Genomic DNA, 22,433 nt, shown 5'->3' on the forward strand with positions numbered 1-22,433 from the left:
GAAAAATTATGATTTAAAAAGGCGGAGAGCCATATACACCCATCAAAATAGCCACATATGGCTCCCGAGCCATATACACTCATCAAAAGAGCCACATATGGCTCCCGAGCCATAGGTTCCCTACCTCTGCTTTAGCAGAATCAAAAGCCCTGGATAAAAGTTATGTAAAAGAGGACATAAATTCACATTTCGAAGTTATAATGATAAGAATCTGTCCCATTATTATATATAACTATCACTATATATAATCAAGACATCAAGTATTCCCTTGAAACATGTAAACAAACACACCTAACTTGGCACTTGGATAAAAGTATAGATATCAAAGATGCATGCAGAAGAGTCTAATGAAGAAAAATTATGATTTAAAAAGGCGGAGAGCCATATACACCCATCAAAATAGCCACATATGGCTCCCGAGCCATATACACTCATCAAAAGAGCCACATATGGCTCCCGAGCCATAGGTTCCCTACCTCTGCTTTAGCAGAATCAAAAGCCCTGGATAAAAGTTATGTAAAAGAGGACATAAATTCACATTTCGAAGTTATAATGATAAGAATCTGTCCCATTATTATATATAACTATCACTATATATAATCAAGACATTGACTTTCACGTTTAAAAAAACCCAAAAGACAATGAAAAGTTAAATTACTTTCAGATTAACTCCAACTCTTTGGGGACAACTCCAGTATATGTTTGACATTTTATCCTGATACGATTTATGCAAATCTGTGACCTGATAAAATTTGCCCAAGTTTTTTTTCTCTCCCCAAAGCCTCTTTGTCTTTTTTTTTCTCCGTGCATAAAGGCCAAGCCAGCCTGAAGTTTCATTAATCCTCACCAAGTGCAGCAGCGCGGTAAGCGCCTACACGGCTTAACTCATTTTAGTATTCTCCATTGTATTCATCCTATAAATACACACAAATGCCTTACAATTGCTGTCAAATTGGTCCACTTTTTTGTTTCTATCGACCTTCCACAGCGTATTTCCTCACCGCCGAGTACACGAGGCCGCGTGGCTTTTTGAACCCGAGGTTATGGAGACCTTTGTCTTTTTCTTTTCTTTTTCTGCCCTTGGCATTCTCTACTGGATGAACACTTTTCCTGCACTTCAAGAGTAAGTTGTGACCTTTATTGATTTCCTACACATTTTTTTTTGTCTCCTTACAAATGTTGAACAATAATCACCAAAGGTTACGGAATGTTCTTGCGGGTATTAACACTCGGAACTTTCATGGACAAAAGCTAACGGGATATAATTGAGAGCTTAAGTCTCAAAATTCAATTAAAAATGTGCCAGAAAGTGTGTGTGTGTGTGTGTATTAAAAGTGAAAGTTCTAACATGCAAGGTTAAAAAGTTCCAAACTAGAATTCAGTAAATGTACAATAAAAACCAACTGAATTGCTAAAACGGTATAATTCTACTAATACATTTGTAGAAGAAATATATTGAGTACACAATACAGCAAATATTCCAAAGCTTTTATACCTAATACCCACCAAAAAGTAGTTTTCCACCCTAACTAAGAATAAAATGCAGCAATATGGAACCTTTTTATATGAATAAAACTGTCTCAACATATGGCAGACATTTTTAAAAATTGAATCTATGTTAAAATATTTTGTCTAAAACATTCAAAAGTATATTAAATGGTAAAATAAACTGTAAAATTGAAACACAATTAGACAGTGATGCTTCATTCTACCACTAGTAGGGGGTATGACACCACACGTTATAAAATTACAGTAGAGTAATAATTCCAAGAATATTAAAGTACCTTTTTTGCTGTTTTTTAAATCTAATTTCAACTACTTTTAAAAAGATGATTAATTTTAGTTTGTTTATTTTTGTTAGTTTTATTATAATTTATGAACATCAATTCTAAGCATTAAAATGCCAATAACTAGAGGGACTTTTATTTAATCTAAACAATACATTAGGGAACCTTTACATATACAGATCTCTTTAAATATCATCGCCTTTACATTCCATAAAAGGTTTAAAATTGAGTTAAGAGCCAATTAATTCTGATCAAATTAAAATCCACCCTTGGAATCAGATTACAAACATTCCACAATATGACGTTAGAGTGCAGTCAGTACATTCGACTTTGTGAAAGAATGCTTCATCTCCTACTAGATTAAAAATTAAGATTAGCTGTTTTACAACAGCGATGGGCAAAAGTTCAGCTACATAACATTTACATCGGCATTGATTATGTGCAACACGTTTTCAAAAACCTGATTATTTTGTTTGATTGGCGGCTGTATGTAAATATATTTTAGTTTTCAGTATTGACAGCCATACTATATGCTTCCATACTTTTGGTAGTGGATAAAAACTAAAGTGAGATAACCTTTTGGAGATGTTTCCATTATGTATTGTGGACATTAAGGTTTCTTGTTCCTCACCACATTTGAAATGTTGTACTGGCACTGACGCAGTTAGCTCTAGTTCTCCCAGCTCCCCAGTTGATTGATTAAGGCCTTTATAAATCAAAAGTGTGCTTTAACAAGCGGCACACACACACACACACACACACAGTCATCCTGTTCCATAACAGCGTGCAGGCTTCAAAGAATGAATGTTGCAGAATTTAACGAGGTAGAGAAGCTGTGGTGGATGTGAGAGTGCGACAAGGGTCATCTCTCTGTCTCTTTCGCTAGCTTTTATGACCATAGAACGCATATATAATGAAAAAGTCAAGACTTTTCTCTTGAGCTATGTCCGTTTTTCAACATCATTCCAAAACTTAGTCACTCGATATTGCTGCATTAGCCAAAATAGTCGTATATTTATAATGTTAATAGTAATAATAATAACCAAATACCTTATGACAGCAAAAATGAGTTAAAACATTGTTTTTTTTCACTTTTTATAGCTCATTTTGTAGTTTGAATTAGGATGTTGAAATTATTCATTTCCCCAACTGTTTATCATCACTAGGGTCGCGTGGGGTGCTGGAGCCTATCCCAGTCAACTACGGGCACCATGTGTGTGTTGGGGGGTGAAACAGAAATATCTGGCCAGCCAATCGCAGGGCAGTATATAGAAATTAGTTGAATTTGATGAAAAGGCGAAACATTGAAAATATGTTCTATTGTTAAAAATAATGTCTTCCATTTCATTGTCTATGTTTTTTAGTTTTAGGGATAATAAAACAGATAATGTTAAATGTCTACATATTATATGAAATCTAACGTAGGCTCTTGAATTGAATCGCATCATGGCCGACTTTGTAATATTGCTGTTCAACGAATTTATATTGTATTTTTATTGTCATAATATTTGAGCTTTATACCATTGTTTTTGCAGGCCATATGTCATACTGGGAATCGGCATTGCCGTACTGGTTATGGTCTTTGTCTTCTACCTGCTCATGACTCGACGCAACCCACCTAAAGATGTTTTGTTCTTTGGTAATTTTTCAACTTACTTATTACACTCACATTATTTCTTGCTGAACTAGCAGATGTGTCAGACTGTAGAAGTTAATTAAACTGTCGGCCAAGCTCCAATTCCTGTTGGAAAAAAAACAAACTTTCTCAACTTTGTGTGAAAGCAACAAATTGCATTCTGTGTGATTTCACCTGATACACTGAAAGCAGCTTACGCTCGCTCGTCTGGCTCGTCTGGCTTCAGCAGCTTAGCGTGACTGTTCTGTGACACCAGTGAACCAAACTGGATTTCACGACCCACACACATAATAACAAACATTAGCAAGTGCAACAATACTGACAAAAATAATGAATGCAATTAAATCCATTCATTCATTTTCTATTGATTGCCATTTTCAGTTGATTTATGGCAACTATGTACTTAACAGGGCACCAAATTACCACCCACATTCATGTTTATACTTATTAACAGTTTAGACAGAGGCAAACTTTAGATCTAAAGGGCAATATTCCAATTTTTTTTTAATGGATTGCGTGCATCAAGATTTTATAATGTGGAGAAGGAAGCCCAATAAAGGCGACTAATAATAAAACCTAAAAACCATAAATTGACGATTCACCTTGAGGATTTTTAGTAATGAAAACAATGACACAACAGTGGGAAAGCTGAGACAAGTTCCCTTTGGCGATAGGGATCCATAATCCCCGTATCATAGCTGTCTGATTTCCAGAGATAAACTGGTTTGCCATGAGGATTACAGGGGTGCTTGTACACCAGGGTGATGATATGTGTGTTTTTGGCCTTACCAGTTTAACTTGCGTGTGGCCCCAGGATCATGTTTTCTATCTGTATTGTTGTGCCTGGAGCAGGGGTCCTAATGCAAGAAGTTAGAATAACAATCAGTCAAATAGATGAAGATCAGATACAATCATATTTAAACAGACTGGTCCATAAATATTGGGATATCAACATCATTCTGTTTCCTCTTGAAAATTCATTTAAATATTTCTTAATGCATCTGAGTTCTGAAATATCAGCATTTTTTTATAAGCTTTCCCGTGTGGTTTTGCATGATCTGCCCATGCTTAGGTGGGTTTTTATCCGGGTACTCCACTTTCCTTCCACAGCCAGAAAACTATATACAGTACTATACTAATCCTGTAATATCTACATACGTATTTTCACAACTATAAGGCGCACCGCATTATAAGGCGCACCACATTATAAGGCGCACCCTCAATGAATGACACATTTTCATTTTTTTTACATGTATAAAGGACACTGGATTATAAGGCGCCCTGTCTATTTTGGATAAAATGTAAGACTTAAGTGCGCCTTATAGTCCTGAAAATACGGTATTTACTTAATAATTTAATTTTGTGATCGCTAGCCTTTTATTGAATTGTAGTAGAAGTAGTATTGTCATAATATTGAAAAAACAGCGCCGTTTATTGAGTAGTGTATGAAGGGTTAAGTGTATGTGAGTCATCAAAATGGAATATGCTCCTTGCAGGTAACTAACTTTGTTTACATTCAGAGAGCAGAGAGGAAAGCTTCCTCTTCCTTCTCATATGGAGCACTATTAAAAAACAAAGGTCATTAAATAATCTTTTATGAACAGACTCTTTTCTGAAGTAAGGGCCAACCATGGGTTTTTATCCCATGGCGTCGAATAGGCGTAATGCCTCTCCGAATAAAAGCAATTTCCTAATCTGTCAAAACATGACAAATGGTTTGCACTTTCTCCACTTTACAATGCTTTAAACAAAAAGTGTGCACCATTACTCGTGAATGAGCGAGGGACAAATCAGAAATGACTGGAAATTGATAAATATAAATACGTGCCATTCTCAGAAAGTTACAGTTCAGATTCCTATTTTTGTAAGTAGTAGGTTGTCTATTTTTCTTTTACTACAATTGACGTTGCCTATAGATAGCTAAGATAACGGACAAATAAAATAAACATTGGCATGGACAATTCATTAATTTATATTTTGCCAAACTAAAAAAAAAAAAAGGAGAGAAAAATATAGTCTAGGCGAGGAGTATTTATTTCTAACCTTTTGCAATAGAAAGAACAAAAAGCGTTACCATTGTGTGAATAGCAATAAAACCTAAAAAAGATGAAGGAGGTGTGCAAGAGAAATTGCCAGAAGAATAACAACGCATCCTTGGAGAAACTAAAAAGCATAAATACAAACAACTCAGAGACACTTTGTCATATTTCTACTTTTCTTATGATTTGTGTCTTTTTGTAGTTTTTGCAGAATTTTCCTTCACATGTGTAATTGATCTGACTAGTGCCTTGGAATATGATGGCGTCATCTCTGGATTTATGGAATTCTATCGTAAGACAGTAGGTGGCATAATTAAAAAAAAAAAAAAACAATTACAAATTAGTGTACGTATAATGAAAACATTTGAGAATATATGCGTGTTTTTGTGTGTCATTTCCAGGGCGAGCCTTACCTTGGAACAGCCTACGCCATTATGATGTGTTACTGGGATGGAATAGCTCATTTTATCATGTACCTTATCATGATCAGCAAAATAATGGACAGGTGGGAGTGCGTCATTCATGAAATATCTGTAAAAAAAAAAAACAATTGGAGTTTTACACTGTACATTCCATTTTAGCTCAGCAAAAGTGTTCACCATTCTCTACCTTGAGATATGAGTTGCTTACACTTATGTTGTATTTATTCATTTATTTTTCATTTTCTGCTGCAAGTGGTCTTACCTATCTGTGTGCGCTCTCTCAGTAAAGGGTATCGTACACTTGGTCTGTTCTGGGCCGGCTCCCTGTGCGCCAACATGAGTGTGTTCATCACCGGCATTGTGGCAGGTAACCATCATGCAGTGCGTGCTTACTAAATGACACATCATGGCCAGGGCTGGACATCCACCAATCTTGTGCCGTGCAACATCTTTGTTATTATCTCCTTGAAGGGAAATACGGCGCCGAGATCCGTCCGGCCTTCTGGCTCAACTTCCTTTTCCTGTTGGTGCCCGCATGGGGAGCCGTCACATTGTTTGGTCGACCCAAGGACAGGCCCCTGACTGGGGGATATAACGTGAGTGAGGTGAAGTGACAGTTGCTGAGAAACCTGTACTGATGCGGTTTTCCGTTATCTAACGACCTGCAGGCTCAGCACGCTCAGAGTATGAAGCTCATCTGGCGCCCTTTGGATCTCATATTGGTACTTTGTCTGATGGCTGCTATGGCCTTCACGGTCCTACGAGGCCTGGTAAGAGGTGGCAAATTTACTAACATTAAATAAAGTACAGATGTGTGTTAAAAAATGACAACAGTAGAGAAAAAAATCCTCAAGTTAAAACAGGAAAGGTCATCTAATGTAGACTAAAGTGGAATTAGTGTAGGGGATACATGTTAAAAAATTATGCGATTAAAATAAATACCATTGTTTAGTCAAAACTTTAATAATTCTGGAATATATTTTATTCCGCTTATGGATTTCAGATTTGTGGATAAATTGGGCCCTACCTACTAGCTTAGTATCCCCCCCTCTTTTTAGAGCTTCACTATTAACACCATGACTTAAAATAATTCTGGAATATATTTTATTCCACTTATGGAGTTCAGATTTGTGCAAAAAATGGGTCCTACCTACTTGCTTAGTATTTCCCTTCCTCTTTTTAGTGCTTTACCTTTAACACAGTGCCCACTAAATTATTGTGTATTCTTTCCAAAAAACATGAAGTATTTTTCAAACAGTGGTTTGTATTGTTCTACCCTTCCACTCCAGGTGGCTCTAAATTCCCCACTTGGCGCATGTTCCTTCTACATAAAACACTATGAACCCTACTTGCAGGATCCGGTGGGCTATCCAAGGATAATGGTGGGTCCTATTCATCTACCTGACATGATTTTATTGTAAGCGAACATACTTCCACAATCCCAAACCATTTTTGTAAGGTACACCATCCTCCTCTGTTTACCATGTATCAACAACACAGTGTAGTTATAAAACTGCTCTTATATATCACATACTTCTTCATGCTCTTATCTCTTTTGTGCCCCATTGATTAAAGAAACCATTTAATCATTAAGGATAGAATCTGTGCATTTGTCCATGTATGGTGCTTTGTTTCACACAGATAAGCGATTACTTGTGTGACCCCCTCTGTTTTAATGCACCCCCACCCCCCAGTGATCCAGCACGCAAAGGCCTTGTGTGTGTGTGTGTGTAGTATGTGTCAAAAGGCTATACAAATAGGTTGTCCACACACAATGGCAAATCATTGATCAGATACTTGCTTGGCATGCATGGTGGCTAAGCACCTGATAAGTCAAGACCTCATCCAAAATAAATGCTACATTTATTGCAATAGTATCTCAATTTAAAGGCTGACTTCTAAGTTTTTGAAATGATTTGTCTCAAGTGGGAGAGATTAAAGATATTGGGAACAAACTACACAGATTAAGTTTACTTTAAAATTAAACTTAAAACAAGGTGTTTACATATGTTGTTTTATCAAACTGCATAACTTTGCATTTAATTATGCTAGTCTTACAGATAATAAACCACACGGAGAGGCTAAAAATAGCATAAATAGAGGCAGTTATATAAATTTAAACAGCTTATATGTGTGCCAAAACAGTAGTACCATACAGGCATGAATACAACCTTAATTACGGGCGAAGAAAAAATACATATATAAGTACAACCCCCCCCCCCCCCCAAAAAATAGTATGTTTTTGAAGAGAATATTGGCAATAGGTGGGAAAGTGGCAGTACTTTGGGCAAGTAAATACAATGTAATTTTAGCAACCATTGTGAATTTTGGATAAAATTGTCATGATTTGAACAAAGCAGTCAATCAAAAAACTAAACAGAGTTAAAGAACTCATTTGCTTTGCATGCAAACAATAAAACATATTTTAAGTTTTCAACTACCACAAAAGATCCAATTTTTGTGTCCGTTTTTTTCTAACTTAATCCGGACAGATCCCATTTTATTTCCACATTTCCCCTTTTATTTTTTAACCCTTTTTTTCTTCCTGTGCTATGGCTACTTTAGATGTTGCACTTCTTCTTCTACGGACTACCACTACTGGCAGCATTTGTCTACGGTCTCCTCAGGCCAGGTTGCACGTGGATGCCTGACTTGGCTCTTTTCTTTTCGGGCGCAATGATCCAGGTAGGGCCACGCGCACACACCCACCCTAAAGCCTCATCCCCCCCCTTATGAAGTGAATTCAACCGTACCTTGTGCCGGTTCTCCCCACAGTGCCAATGGGCTCACGTCGGGGGATCCCTCCACCCTCACACCAAGGCCCCATTTCGCATCCCAAGTGATGTTTTATGGCCCGTGTTGGCAGTCAATTTGCTCTATGCCATCACTCCCCTCTTGGTGGTTCTTCGGGTGCGTGGCAACCCACATTTCTTTCTTAAAGTCTCCTCTTTTCCTGGGCAAACGGGCTTGCCGAACAGCGAGGAAAAGGATACCAAGTATAAACAGAAATAGTTAGAAAGTGGAACAACTTAACATGAATGCTAAATAAATGCTTATTACGAGATTTTGAATCGCTTGACTTTTTCTATACACTTTCAGCAGTTATGTGTTCTAATAATATCATGTGATAAATGGCCGAATTCTCTTTAAATTGAATCCTGTGTTATTTTTTGTGCTAGGGTTAGGGAAATTTATCAATAAAGATCATGCTAAAGAAACCATAAAACCTTACAGAAGCTACTTTAGTATCAAAATAAAAAAAAAAGGGCTGCAACTCCAATCGAGTAGTTAGATTTCATCAAAATGATCAATAGTCAATACCAGCCAAAGTCTGGGTATAAAACATGGCATTTCCCCTTTTTGTGTTTTGCATCTCATCAAGTGAGTGTGTGTGCGTGTGTTTGTGTATGTAATTAGATGCGTGTGGGCAAATTTCATCCTGTCCTCTCGATCCCTCTCCTCACCACGCTCTTTGCGTGGGTAGCTTACTTAATGATGTCATCATCGCCTTTTGAAAAATGCATCAAACGCGTGATAATGGATCTCTGGATGTCTTTCTTTGTGCATATAAATAAACACGCCTAATTGACTGGCAAGCCGAGAGTAAAAGCTGTGATTGTTTGAGGTTGTTAACGCTGCAGATGAGAAGTATAAATTGGCTTGAAAAAGGGAACGATTATGACCAGAACCTGAAATTGGATCGACAGTGCTTTTCAACAGGAGGATGCTGTGCTTCAAGTTGCATACCTAACAGTAATTTTTTTAAAAAGATTACCTGAAGCTTCTTAATAGATAAACATCTTAATTAGACATTCACATTAATACAGTGACACCATAAAGGGAATTTATTAACAATTCCCCCCAAAAAACAAAAACCAACAAACATACATACACATATATATGCATATGTGTGTGTGTGTGTGTGTGTGTGTGTATGTATGTATATATATATATATATATATATATATATATATATATATATATATATATATATATATATATATATATATATATATATATATATATATATATATATATATATATATATATATATATATATATATATATATATATATATATATATATATATATATATATATATATATATATATATATATATATATATATATATATATATATATATATATATATATATATATATATATATATATATATATATATATATATATATATATATATATATATATATATATATATATATATATATATATATATATATATATATATATATATATATATATATATATATATATATATATATATATATATAGATATATATATATAGATAGATAGATATAGATATAGATATAGATATAGATATAGATATAGATATAGATATAGATATATATATATATAGATATATATATATATATATATATATATATATATATATATATATATATATATATATATATATATATATATATATATATATATATATATATATATATATATATATATATATATATATATATATATATATATATATATATATATATATATACATATACCGATATTATTATTGGTTATTTGCATCAAGCATCTCAACATGATTAACGCAACATCATTCACACTAGATGAAATTATCAGGGGAAATAATTGCAGGACCCCAAGGCTCAGAATTGGCACAAACTTAATCCGTGCACAGTCTTCCACTGCCAATGACAATTACAAACATCAAATCCATTTCAATTGTAAAGGCTGGCATTGAGGGTTCACGTTTCACTACCATTACAGCCATCGAATGATCGCTGTCGGCCATCCCAGTCAAAATAGATGGGACGTCTATCGACAGCAGCCAATGATTTAATCCATTATAGCGAGAGAGCCATTGCGCTAAGTGGACGTCTATGCTTCTAGGTCACAAATAAACCACAGAACCCCCTAAATGATGCAGCATGCCTGTTCATTGACTGCTTGTTGTTCGTTAACTATGCTCTCCAAGGAGTTTGTCTTTGTGTTCAGCTGCTAATGTGCATGTAAACACTTCAGACCTCCAGGAGTGCAGCCCTAGCGCCGGCCGTACGTTACAACGGCCTGTTAGCTTGCGAATCTTGTTGTTATGATTATTTTGACCCAGAGTCAAGTGATACATCAATTTGCATTAGGGGATTATATCCCTTCCCATCCGTCACAAAGTAAACACCGATGTGAAAGCGTGCGTGCGGCTGCACATCTTCACTCTACGCCGACTATTGATTTGCATTTTCATGCACAATGGGGCCAAATATGATGTTTCTCAGGTCACTATTGATTGCGCATTACTTATTCCATACCTAATGGAGGAGGAAAGTATGTCATAATCATTCTCATAAATGCAGAGAGAAATATTTTCTATGCATAGGACTTGCGGGAATTGGTATTCAAATGCATGGAGATGATTTATTTTGCCAATTGGAGGATGCATGTGCATATTGCACGGAAAAACAAAGGTGATATCACTCATATTTAAGAGATCAATGACTTAAAAAAACAACAACATGTGTACTTAAAGCAGCATCAACAAAAAATATGTACAAAATAGACAATAATGGAGAGGATAGAAATACAGCCACTATGTTGACTTAGTATTTGCCAAAGTATTAAACTATAGTGTAATAATCATGCTTAAATAGTACCACAATAAAGAGCATGGCTACATGGGGCCGTAATCGACACTAACAACCTCAGAACACACAAAATAGTTTAGGGCAGATATGGGCAAACTACGGCCCCCGGGCCACATCAGGCCCGCTAGGCTTTTTAATCCGATCCCTGACGTTATCCAAATAATGTTTTTTTTTTTACATTTTTTATATGTACTGTTAACAGATGCAGTTTTTTATATGTATCATATCTTGTGCTGACCCGGCCCATCTGTCAAATTTTTAAAGTCAATGTTGCCCCGGGCCAAAAAGTTTGCCCACCCCTAGTTTAGGGGCAACATGGAAAATACAGTGCTAAAGAAATGTAACCAACCAACCTGTGGGTACTTCAGTTTCCTCCCACATTCCAAAAGCATGCATGGCCGTCTGATTGGACACTTTAAATTGCCCCTAGGTATGGGTGTGCATTGTTGTCCGGCTCCTTGTGCCCTGCGATTGGCTGGCCACCGATTCAGGGTGTCCCCCACCTATGGTCTGGAGTCAGCTGGGATAAGCTCCAGCACCGCCCCTAAGAAAATGAAATGAGAACTTACTTCACAATAGACAACAACCAAGCATGGTAAGACTACACGAAATACAAATGAAGCCATCTAGACAGTGTGACATCGACAATGGACCAACAAGGATTAAACCAAGAGCTTGAAAAAATACACAGAGAGGGGTACTAAGACAAGATTCACTTGGTTGAGCAAGGCAGAAAGGAAGCCGACGGATTAAAACACAAAAGGAGTGGGCAACAACAAGCGACATGAGTTTGTCATCAAGTATTAGACACAGAAAGGAACAAACCAAAATGACACCCAACCAAAATACAAAAAACATGGGATGAAAACAAACTAGCCTGCAACCAAGCCAAAAGACATTTGCTGTCATCATTGATCATGAAGGGAAGGAATCAATAGTATACAGTATACGATGACTGTTGTATTGTGGGAAAAAGAAATAAATGAAGGCCATGTCACGTCTGTGTTCCGTTATGTCGCAGACCGCAGGGACATTTGGATTTAGATCAAGATGTGTTTATTCTTCCCTGGGAGGCCTGCTGTCCCATCTGTGTGCTTTATTTATATGCAGGTTCTTTCATTTTCATTTCCACTGAGGTTCGCTGCGTGCCGCCCTCAGGATAGTCAGATCAAACGAATACGAAATATGGGACACGGGAACGCAATTTTTTTTCTCCCTGTTGTAAAAATGTATTGTTGTTTCCACTGCGTGTCTAACTTCTTAATGATGGATTCTGTTTGACCAGCAAGAAACCATATTAAGATAAAGTGGGGGTTTATATAAAGGGTTTCTGACACCTGATAGATTAGGGAAAGGTTGGTCTATGACAAAGAGAAAAGAAATATTTTAAAATGGTTGAGAAAATATAAATTGGTTTCACTTTTGAAGATGCTAAGGTAAAGGGGTCTAAAACCTAAAGGTGGTGGGCCACCCGAGGCCAGAGGAGAAGTATGATCTATTTTAATTCTTAGTTTTGTGTTAGTTGACTTCTATGCCGTTTACATGGGTCTTTTTTCCAAGATTAGATTGGACAATAATGAATTTTATTCTCTGTTTGTGCATTCTTTTAGTAGAATATCAGCCCTTTATTCTACGCTTCAGTTTTCAAGCTATCTACATTTTTCATATCATTAAAATCATGGTACTGAATAATAATAGTTTTCTCGTATATCTCCAACAGGTCAACTTATAATTTACAGTTTGCAATTTATGCAAGGTTGGTTTAAAAAACAACAACAACAACAATTCAAAAATAATCCTGCAATTTAGCGAAAAAAAGTCTCATTTGGATTAAAAAAAATTATAACAACAAGTACTCAACATTTTCTATTTGCTGGAAAGTGTTCATTTTCTTTAGCAAAGTTGAAACAGTTCCATGATTGGATGCTCTACAATGAAAGAAGTCCTTCAAAAGCGTACTAAAACGGACATTGTTTTGAGTCTATCAAATAGAAAGTGGGAGGAAAGCTAAGAAAAGCAGGGGGCCCCAAACTTGTTGGTGGGATTGCAGATCTGTCTAGGTTACAATATTGAAAAAAAGTCAATTGTTTAACTTTGGTGTGGAGGATCCATGGGAGATGGAGTGCTCCAACCCTATTCTTTGTTGAAAATCCATGTTAAGGGAAAGAATGGACTGGAATAACAGAAATAATTGAAAAGCATGACAAATTGGCTCCATTTGGACTTTGGTGCGGTGACGTTAGGGAGAATTGCCGGGAAGAAGTCCAGCAACCCTGCTGTGAGATGAAAAAGGCGCTGTCTTGTCTAAGAACTAATTCTATGTAATGCAGACTACGTAATCAGACACGAAGCTCTCTCCTTGAAAATCAATCCAGCGGGAGCTTCTTGGAAGTGTTCAAAGCACTGACGTTTCGTGAGGTTTGTGCTTGCTTGCTTGCTGAGGCACTGATGGATTCAAACATTTATGAGCAAAAATGAATGCAACTCTTGGCCTTTGAATTAGCAAACCGGTATTAGGAAACGGCAAAATTGCTTTTTCTCATCTGATATTGGGAGAAAATATTAAATCATCTGTACTGGCCTCCCAGCATTAATGATAGTTTATTTTCATTTGTAGCACACTTTTAAATTTTGGATCCAAATTTTAGAACATGTTTGTTTTGCTTACAACACATGGGCAAACTACGGCCCGCGGGCCACATATGGCCCATTAGGCTTTTTAATCCGGCCCGCCGACATTGTCTAAAAAATGTTTTTTTTCCAAGATGGCGCCGTCACACGGAAGCCAGTGGCAGTAGCTCTGTCCACTCTTATTTGTTTTTTTGTGTTTTACAGCCCCTCTATCTTTTTTAAATGACATTTTATTATTTCTTAATACATTCCTTTTTACTTTACTTTGTACTTTATACTTTAATGATGAGTGATGAGTATGTTGATACTTTAGTCCTTTTTTCCCGTTTATGTTTCATATGTACTGTTAACGGATGCACTTTTTTATATGTATCGTATCTTGTGCTTGAACCGGCCCATCTGTCAAATTTTTAAAGTCAATGTGGCCCCCGGGCCCAAGTTTGCCCACCCCTGGCTTCCACAATCTTCACGTGCTTTACAGGTTTTCCATATAAGACATTTTAGCATTTCTTGCCAAGAAGGGGGGCGGGGGTGGACCCTTCCTGGAATGAACGAAATTTTCAATCGATTCTCTGAATCTTCCCCAGTGTATTCATTATTGCGTGATGGCGTGAAGTGGCCAGGAAGGTCAGCTCAGCTGGAAGGTATTTACTGAACGTGCTCAGGGTTCGAGGGGGCGGCGGTGCCCATACGAGACAATACGCTGCCTTGGTAATAGCCTGCAGTCTCATAAACAAGCATAAAAAATCAATAGGAGTGTAGAAGACATGAATTTTTTACTCCTTATTTGGCTTTCCTTTTAAGAAGAAGCTGCCTTGTGGTTTCCATAAAATTGTAAATTTGGCATCTGAACAAATTCACACATGTAGTAGATAACCAGTGTGTATCCCTGTGGAAGATTCTTTATGTAAAACATGGCTTGTTTTTAAGGAAAATATGAATACTAAACATGACTTGCAGATAAGAAGCTCCGATTCATGCAGAGAATTTAGGACCAATCTTTTTTTTGTCAAATCCCACAATGTAAAAGTATCAAAGCAGCCACTGTTATCTTAGTGTTGTCACGTCCGCCAAACAAAACAAAGAAAACAAAACGGCTATCACAACTAAAGATGGACGAGATAAAACAATCATGCTAGCGTGCAAGGTCAGAAGGCGGATAAAGCCACGATCCGGGATAAAAACAGTGAAAATCCAAGAATACATCAAGAAAATGGCCTCAACTGGTGAACTGCTAAGTAAATGCCTCAGGCGGCAGAAACCCAAAGAGAGTGCAAGGGAAAGGGAGCGGCCAACATGCCGAGACAACACCATGTGTTTCCCTGTCAAACTGAAGAATTGGATGGCATAGAAGCACTGCAGAGGCACTAATCATGGCAGCACAGGAACAAGCATGAAGTAAAAGTGCAATAGGAGAGCCAGTGTGTATGGTATAGCCTACCAAAGTAGCTCAAATGTGTGCAAACTGTGTAAAAATGCCCTTGAGATAATCCAGTTTACAGTGGTGGTGTGTAAGATGCTAGCCAGGTCAGTGTAGATACAACCACAAACATCTGTTTCCAGGACAGAATATAAATTCCTGAATTCCAATGGGGTATGGTACATAGCCTCGGCCAATTGCCCCCCTTATTAATTATTGCAATACCCCTTATTAAGCGATAAAAATAAAAAAAACGTACAAATGCAAAGGGGCACATATTTACTCACATAGGGCGCATATAAAACTCTAAAATTTTCTCCAAAGTGGACAGGGTGCCCAATCAGTATGCACTAAATTCAAGATTCTCTAGATTTCGTTGTAGGACGCTGACAACTTGACTGTCTGGGTACATTGCTTGCTGACGCGCTATATTTAAACAGTGAAAAGGTAGACAGATGAAAGGGGAATGCGGGTGAGCATATTATGCTTAACGCATTACAATATTAGCAGATGACGATGACGTTTTTCCCTGCTACCAGTGACCAAGACGATCCAGATTAGAGCCGAAATGGCTGAAACAAGATCAGTTTTGCAAAGAAAAACTATAAAAATTTGTTATATGGCATGCACAATTTGAAATGACGAAGTAAAAGTATAAAATACAGAAAAAAGTTGACAGAAATGATAGTATCACGGAAGGCAACAAAGAACCGCAATACCACGACTTGGGACTTTCATGACTTAAGCTAATCAACTGGACAAAACAGTGGTAGGTCAAGAGACCATATATCATATTTCAGGTGTGGCAATAGCAGCTGAAGCTAAGACCAGAATGAAGCAATCCAAAAAGGTTTAAAAGTACCAAGGGTTGACACAACTGCTGGAACAGATCAAACAGATTAATCATTCGATTATAAAATGAATATATTTAATTTCCCAAAGTTGCAGTTGAAGCCCAATGCGTACGAAGGGAAGAAAAAGGGGGAGCGCATCGTCCCCTGCAGTGTCTTCTTCATGCAAGTAAACATTTTGCAACAAAGCAGATGGTTCGCTAATTGCAACAACAAAAAAACGCTCACACTATTGAGTTACCCAATAAACTTCTTTGGTTTCATGCTGGTATGCCATCCTAAAGCAACCTGTGACAGAGCTGATTCACTCTGAAAGGAACTCACAATGACCTCGTCATCTAAGTTGGAGGTTTTTAGTGATTTGTCTTGACTGAATGAATGTGGATTCCCTGCCACTAAATTAGTCAGCAAAATCCTTCTTGGTGCACTATTCCATGCATAATTTAAAGAGTCCTTCCCCACTTCAATGCTCAAGTCATTTGAATGTGTTTTTTTTTGGTGGGGCAAATGAAAATTGCTGACTTAATGTCTAACTTCTGTCAGAGTATCTTCAGTATTTTTAACTCACTGCCCAAATTTGAAAAAAGTGACCTTATATGAACTACTACAATGTCATACCTGCATGTAATTTATGTGCTAAACAAAACAGCAGCTAATAAGGCATGTAGAAAATGACAAAAGGAGCATTAAAAGAAGAAATTGAATGGAAAGGGTGTACTAAAAACACCTGAGGCTCAAAAGTACCTGGAGGCATTCACGCTCATGTGCACATGCAGGAAGCACAGCTCACATCTTTGGACTTGAACAAAGTTGAACACGTTATGAAGCAGTCAGCCGTGTGCGTTGGCCACACTTGCTTGAGGCGTCACCAATGGCTGTGCCAAACTGCTTCACCGTAGGCTGGTCATTAAAAAAACAAAACAAAAAGTCCACCCAATGTCCAGCTTTCTAGTGCTAAATATAAACACTATACTATTTAAATGCTACTGTGGAAGCCCTATAGAAAATATGGTAAATGTGTAAATATCTTATCTTTTAACAAAAAAATGGACAGTAAATTGCACCTGAGTGTATACAATAATCCCTCGAATATCCCAAACAAAGGACCCATGGCCACAAGAAGACAAAGGACCTGTATTAAAATTCCCATTTACCTGTTTTTTTATTTTACCAGAAACCAAGTACAACCATATACCTTAAAGTATCAATACTTGGAAAAATGGAAAACAACAGGCTACAATAAATATAGCCCAAAAAACCACAACAAGCTATCAGGCTGCTGTTTATCTGAGAGGAAATAAAAAACCCAAATCGCACTTGGGTATTAGTCGCAAGCCCAGCCAAACTATGAAATAAAATATGTTAATTACCCAAATGTGCCACAGGGGTCTATTCTACTGGTCCATTTGGTTTAATCTTTATTGTTGTGACAACACCACAGATAAAAAGAACAGTGCCCCACATCAAGCATGTACATAGTTACACGCCCATGTTTCTATAAATAACTATATTCAGTCATTGAATTATTCAACATACACAAACTGCCCATGATTAGCGGACATACTCGCCTACATTATTGCATCATTACATATGTATAGGTCAAAAAAATCCAACAAATGCAGGGTTTCCTGCCAGGAATTTGATGTGGCCATATTGCCATACATCTGAAACGTCAACCAGACTATCCGAGAAAGAATAAAAGTCTGCATAAATGTGAAAATGAAATCCACTGATAGTCTGTGTGATCCCACCATTACCGCCACGGAGCAAACAAACAGATGCCGTATCCACACAACATTATAGCTGGCAGGAAATAGCTTAGGAAATTACCCCGTCTCCCATGATTCCTTCTGATGTCTTGCGTAATTGGCCCGGGAATTCAGCTGGTGACACATTTTATGCATGCAAAGCAGTTGGTTTGAGAAAAGCACTAATTGGCTAAATTGTAAGCCCCCATGCGAGGGTCCAAGGACATTTGGAGAAGAAAGTTGTTGCTTGTTGTGTCTGACTCTTTGAGGTCGGTGTCTGCCGGCCCCGTTCAAGCGATCCCAGATTGAATCAGAAGAGAATAAAGAAGAGGTTAATGAAACTTGACGCGTTTGTGTTTGTAAGAGAGGAGGTGAACGAGTGCAAGAAATACACAATCACCGGAGTGAAAAGCAACAAAAGTGTTAGAGGATCAACAAAGAACCGATAATGGCGTGGAGAAAGAGAGTATAGGAGGGTGAGGATAGAACCAAGATTTAGAAGGGAAGTCTTTCCACATTTTATTTATGGCCTTGTTCAGATACCTGGTTGACTATCAGTTTCTTGGTTACTACACGGTGTCTTTTCCTGATTGCCCAGGTAAGGCAAGTGGGACACCTTTAGCAATCCAGTCTTTTGGTCCCCGGTCAAATGTACTTAGATTTTAAACAGTACTTATATATTAAACTGTCTCTCTTAGATATTAAACTGTCTCTCCTTAATATAATTTTGAGAGCTGGTTTCAACAGTGAACTCTCTGGCACCATTTGATCGGCAACCCAAAGACCGGCGACCAATAGGGACGAAAAGACCGGTGACGAAAAGACCGGCGACCAAAAGAACGGCGACCAAAGGACCGGCGACCAAAGGACCGGCGACCAAAGGACAGGCGACTAAAGGACAGGCGACTAAAGGACCGGCGACCAAAGGAGCGCCGACCAAAGGACCCGCGACCAAAACACCGGCGACCAAACGTCCGAGCACCATGGACTCCAATTCTGAGCTCAGAAAACTCTCAAATCGACATGACTGAAGTTCCGGAAGAATTCTAATGGGTGCAAAAATGAAAATTATCGCAGAGATAAAAGTGAGTTTAGTGACTTGACAAGCAATTGTGAAAGCTGATCCTAATCTAGAAAATGTGTCAAGTGTGCTCTAGAGGGCTTTGGCCACAGTGCCATGTTTGAAAATGTGTTGTAAAATGTTATACATAATGTCAAGATTTGAAATCCAGTGTTTCTTTTTCTAATCCAGTTGAACTTTGACGACGTGATTAGAAGATAATGCAAGATAATGCAGGAGATCCCCATTGATTTGTAGATGCTGCCAGAGGAGTCTGCTATTGACTCCAGGAGAAGGTTACAAACAGAGAGGCTATGGAATGATCTCCCATTTCACTTTAACTTATCATCTTTAGATTACTTGAGTACATCTTTAATTAAGAAATGCATTTTGAAAATGAGCATTTAATCCTGATTATGTGTGTCTATGGAATCTATTGTCTATTCCATTCGTGGCCATATTTTCCATCAATACACTCTTGTCTAGAGATAATTTAGTCATTGTTCTCTACGATGATTGTATACTCATAGACCAAAATAAAAAATTCATCTTCAACTCATTTTTAAAATAATAATAAAAAATAATAAATGTATATAATATGTAGAAATGTCTAATAAATAATATTATGTTACAAATATTGCTTTGGGGCACATAATTGTGCCCAATAGATTCTACCAATCCAACAAGGAAATTAATTGGGGTTATTTTCTTTATACTTTTCTGCTGCTACTCAAAAACTAAACAAAAAACATCTAGTCTTTTCTGAAAATGTTGTAAATTGAAATTCCTTATGTATGCTGCATCAAATTTTGTTTACAAAAAAACAGTCTTAGACAAAACAAGACATGTTCAGTGTTGGAGCAGAAATGTAAATATTGGTTGTTTTTTAAAAGCCAATGTGGATATAAATATGGGAATGGAGTTATTTTTTTCAAATCTCCATACAGAATTCATGTTTTGCTGATGACGTGAAGGCCGCAGAGGTTGCAACTGTAGGCGTGCACTCGTATAAGATAATCATCCTCAAGTCCTTTCTCTCACCTTAAGACCTCTTGCTTTCTCCATCGCCGTGGCAACCAGGGAGCTGCCCCTTCCTTCACTTTTTCAGCCTGGAGCCAGAACCAACTGGTACAAAATTGTATTATTTATATCTGCCTAGCTGTAAAAAAACAAACAAATAAAAACAAACATTTGAATTAAAGCACATGACGTTTTGAAGGCCATAGCTTCATTCCAATCGGGTTCAATTCATTTTCCCTTCAAAAATATTAAATGTGTAATTGATTGTATTACATATTCCTATTTTATTGCCAATTACGACCATTGTTGTTATGACAACTGGTAAACTTTCAGGCATGAAGAAAGGTAAAAAAAGACTTAAAACCCAGAAAAATACTGGTTGGGAGTATCTACTACACTACCAATCCATCAAATCCAATTTTTGTTGGAGAGATTTTTCAATATTCCGATTTAGGCTTTAAAAATTGAGCGCGTAGATATTTACAAGCGAGAAAAACCAAACAAGCACAACCACAAAAACTAAGAAAACACGGATAGGGTCGAGTAACAGATCCAAACAAGAATTTACTTTAATGATCGTTTAGCTGGTAAAGAATAAAATACAATGACTTGAATTCATATGAGGACATCAATAAATAAGAATAAATAAATACACACACTCACACACACATGGGCTCTACTCTTTTGTTTCTGTTTGTTCCACAGAAAAAAAACACTTTGGAAATAACAATAGATGTTTTGACCCTGCACCGAATGTGATTTTTTTGAAAATGTGTTGAAAGTCATTTTTTCTATGGGCAGATAGATACTGTACGCCATCTTAAATTGGTCAAAAATACAATTTCTTGCATTAGAACCAAAAATCTAAATGAAAAGATAGATAAATTGCGACTCAAATGTTCACATCTTTCCATATTGTTTGCCAACAAAGATAAACTTGAAATTTACTGCCCTGATGACAACAAGTGGGCGGATTGACATCAGGCAACCACTCGCTCTGCGTGAGTAAGCAGATAATAGGAATTGTTAATTAAGAATGCAGAGATTAATTAAAGCGATAGGAGGTGTGGAGGAGGAGCAGTACGGCTTCTTGCGCACATTCTAAAATACCAGGAGAGCATAGGCACAAAAATTATTTATTTTTAGCCATCTTTTGATCATGTAATGGGGTACATAATGGAGTAAATACCTGGCAGTTGATTGGTCAACATCATTGAAAGCCTCTTTGATTTGTTATTTATTTTAATTGCTTTTATTTTCTGTACAGCAATTTGTTTGGATGTTATTTTAAATGTTTTTACTGACAAAGAAAATGATTACCAGCTCAGTGAAATCCAATTTATCTAATTTAGTACTTCAGTACCCCATGATGTGCTAGTGGAACTTTAACTAGTATGTTTTTTCTTTCCCATTTACCAGTGAAACATGAAAGCAGGCTGCAAATATAGTGAGAGGCGGATATAGAGTGGATACTCGTGTCCGGTGAGTTTTAGTGATTAACTGAAAGTGAAAGCTGGGTCAGTAAAATGATTAGAAAAGGATAAGCAAAAAATGTAGTCAGTGATGTGGATTTAATCCCACAAGCTGGAGCCTTTACAGCTGAATTTGAAAGACGAAAACACAGCAAGCTGTCAAGAAAATAGGGAGTAAACTGCTTCATTTCCCACCTTTAGAGCCACATGAGTGAGTGTTTATCTCTGACATGGACGTTAACATATCCACACACACACCCACACACACACACTCGCACTTCTATCACACAGAGACTCATAATTTGAGACGTGCTACTCAGAAAAATACTTGTAAAGATGACCAAAATGCCTTAAACATGAAAAAGAGATGGGGTGAAAAACTCACGAGATATGAATGGAATCCATTTACAGTAATCCTCATCATTTTTGCTGATTACTTTTTACAAATTTAGAATGATGGAAAAATACTTGTGTTATGTTGTCAAAGGCCTGCCTAGGAAAAGTAGGAACACAGTATACCATGTTAGCCAGTAATACCCAAAATTCAAAGTTAATTGACATCTCTTAAGTGTTTTGGGGCTGAAAATGTAAAACACCATTAACTGGAATTGAAACTTTCAGCGCCAAAGTCGTCTTATAGGTTAGAATATAATGTTATTTGACCGGGAAAGGGTTAAACTGGTTACATTTGCCACTATATGGGAAAGCACGACATGA

General features: G+C 37.1%; 1 protein-coding gene and 2 long non-coding RNA genes across 6 annotated transcripts; 1 reads left to right on the plus strand and 2 right to left on the minus strand.

Annotated features, from left to right (window-relative positions):
• Positions 1 to 706: 706 nt before the first annotated feature.
• tm6sf2b (transmembrane 6 superfamily member 2b) lies at positions 707 to 8,946 on the plus strand. Of its 2 annotated transcripts, XM_077716726.1 has the most exons (11): positions 707 to 863; positions 989 to 1,123; positions 3,323 to 3,426; positions 5,665 to 5,762; positions 5,864 to 5,967; positions 6,169 to 6,251; positions 6,356 to 6,480; positions 6,553 to 6,654; positions 7,174 to 7,266; positions 8,450 to 8,569; positions 8,660 to 8,946. In XM_077716726.1, the coding sequence occupies exons 2-11, from the start codon at positions 1,044 to 1,046 to the stop codon at positions 8,894 to 8,896; spliced, it is 1,146 nt and encodes a 381-aa protein (XP_077572852.1). In that variant the 5' UTR covers positions 707 to 863; positions 989 to 1,043; the 3' UTR covers positions 8,897 to 8,946. The 2 variants fall into 2 exon arrangements, with proteins under 2 accessions (XP_077572852.1, XP_077572851.1); XM_077716725.1 differs by lacking the exon at positions 707 to 863 and having other exon boundaries at positions 873 to 1,123.
• Positions 2,533 to 22,431, minus strand: LOC144196501 (uncharacterized). Of its 3 annotated transcripts, none has more exons than XR_013326337.1 (4): positions 22,102 to 22,431; positions 20,266 to 20,383; positions 17,161 to 17,316; positions 2,533 to 2,967 (listed from the first exon to the last, which is right to left on the minus strand). It is a non-coding gene; the product is annotated as an uncharacterized LOC144196501 (long non-coding RNA). The 3 variants fall into 3 exon arrangements; XR_013326336.1 differs by lacking the exon at positions 2,533 to 2,967 and adding an exon at positions 11,915 to 12,058; XR_013326335.1 differs by lacking the exons at positions 2,533 to 2,967; positions 17,161 to 17,316 and adding an exon at positions 11,953 to 12,058.
• On the minus strand, positions 4,213 to 6,701 carry LOC144196500 (uncharacterized). Its single transcript, XR_013326334.1, has 5 exons — positions 6,547 to 6,701; positions 6,278 to 6,466; positions 6,147 to 6,208; positions 5,876 to 5,993; positions 4,213 to 4,280 (listed from the first exon to the last, which is right to left on the minus strand). It is a non-coding gene; the product is annotated as an uncharacterized LOC144196500 (long non-coding RNA).
• Positions 22,432 to 22,433: the final 2 nt, after the last annotated feature.

Source organism: Stigmatopora nigra, chromosome 5, assembly GCF_051989575.1.
Source record: "Stigmatopora nigra isolate UIUO_SnigA chromosome 5, RoL_Snig_1.1, whole genome shotgun sequence".
In the NCBI taxonomy this organism is placed as follows: domain Eukaryota; kingdom Metazoa; phylum Chordata; class Actinopteri; order Syngnathiformes; family Syngnathidae; genus Stigmatopora; species Stigmatopora nigra.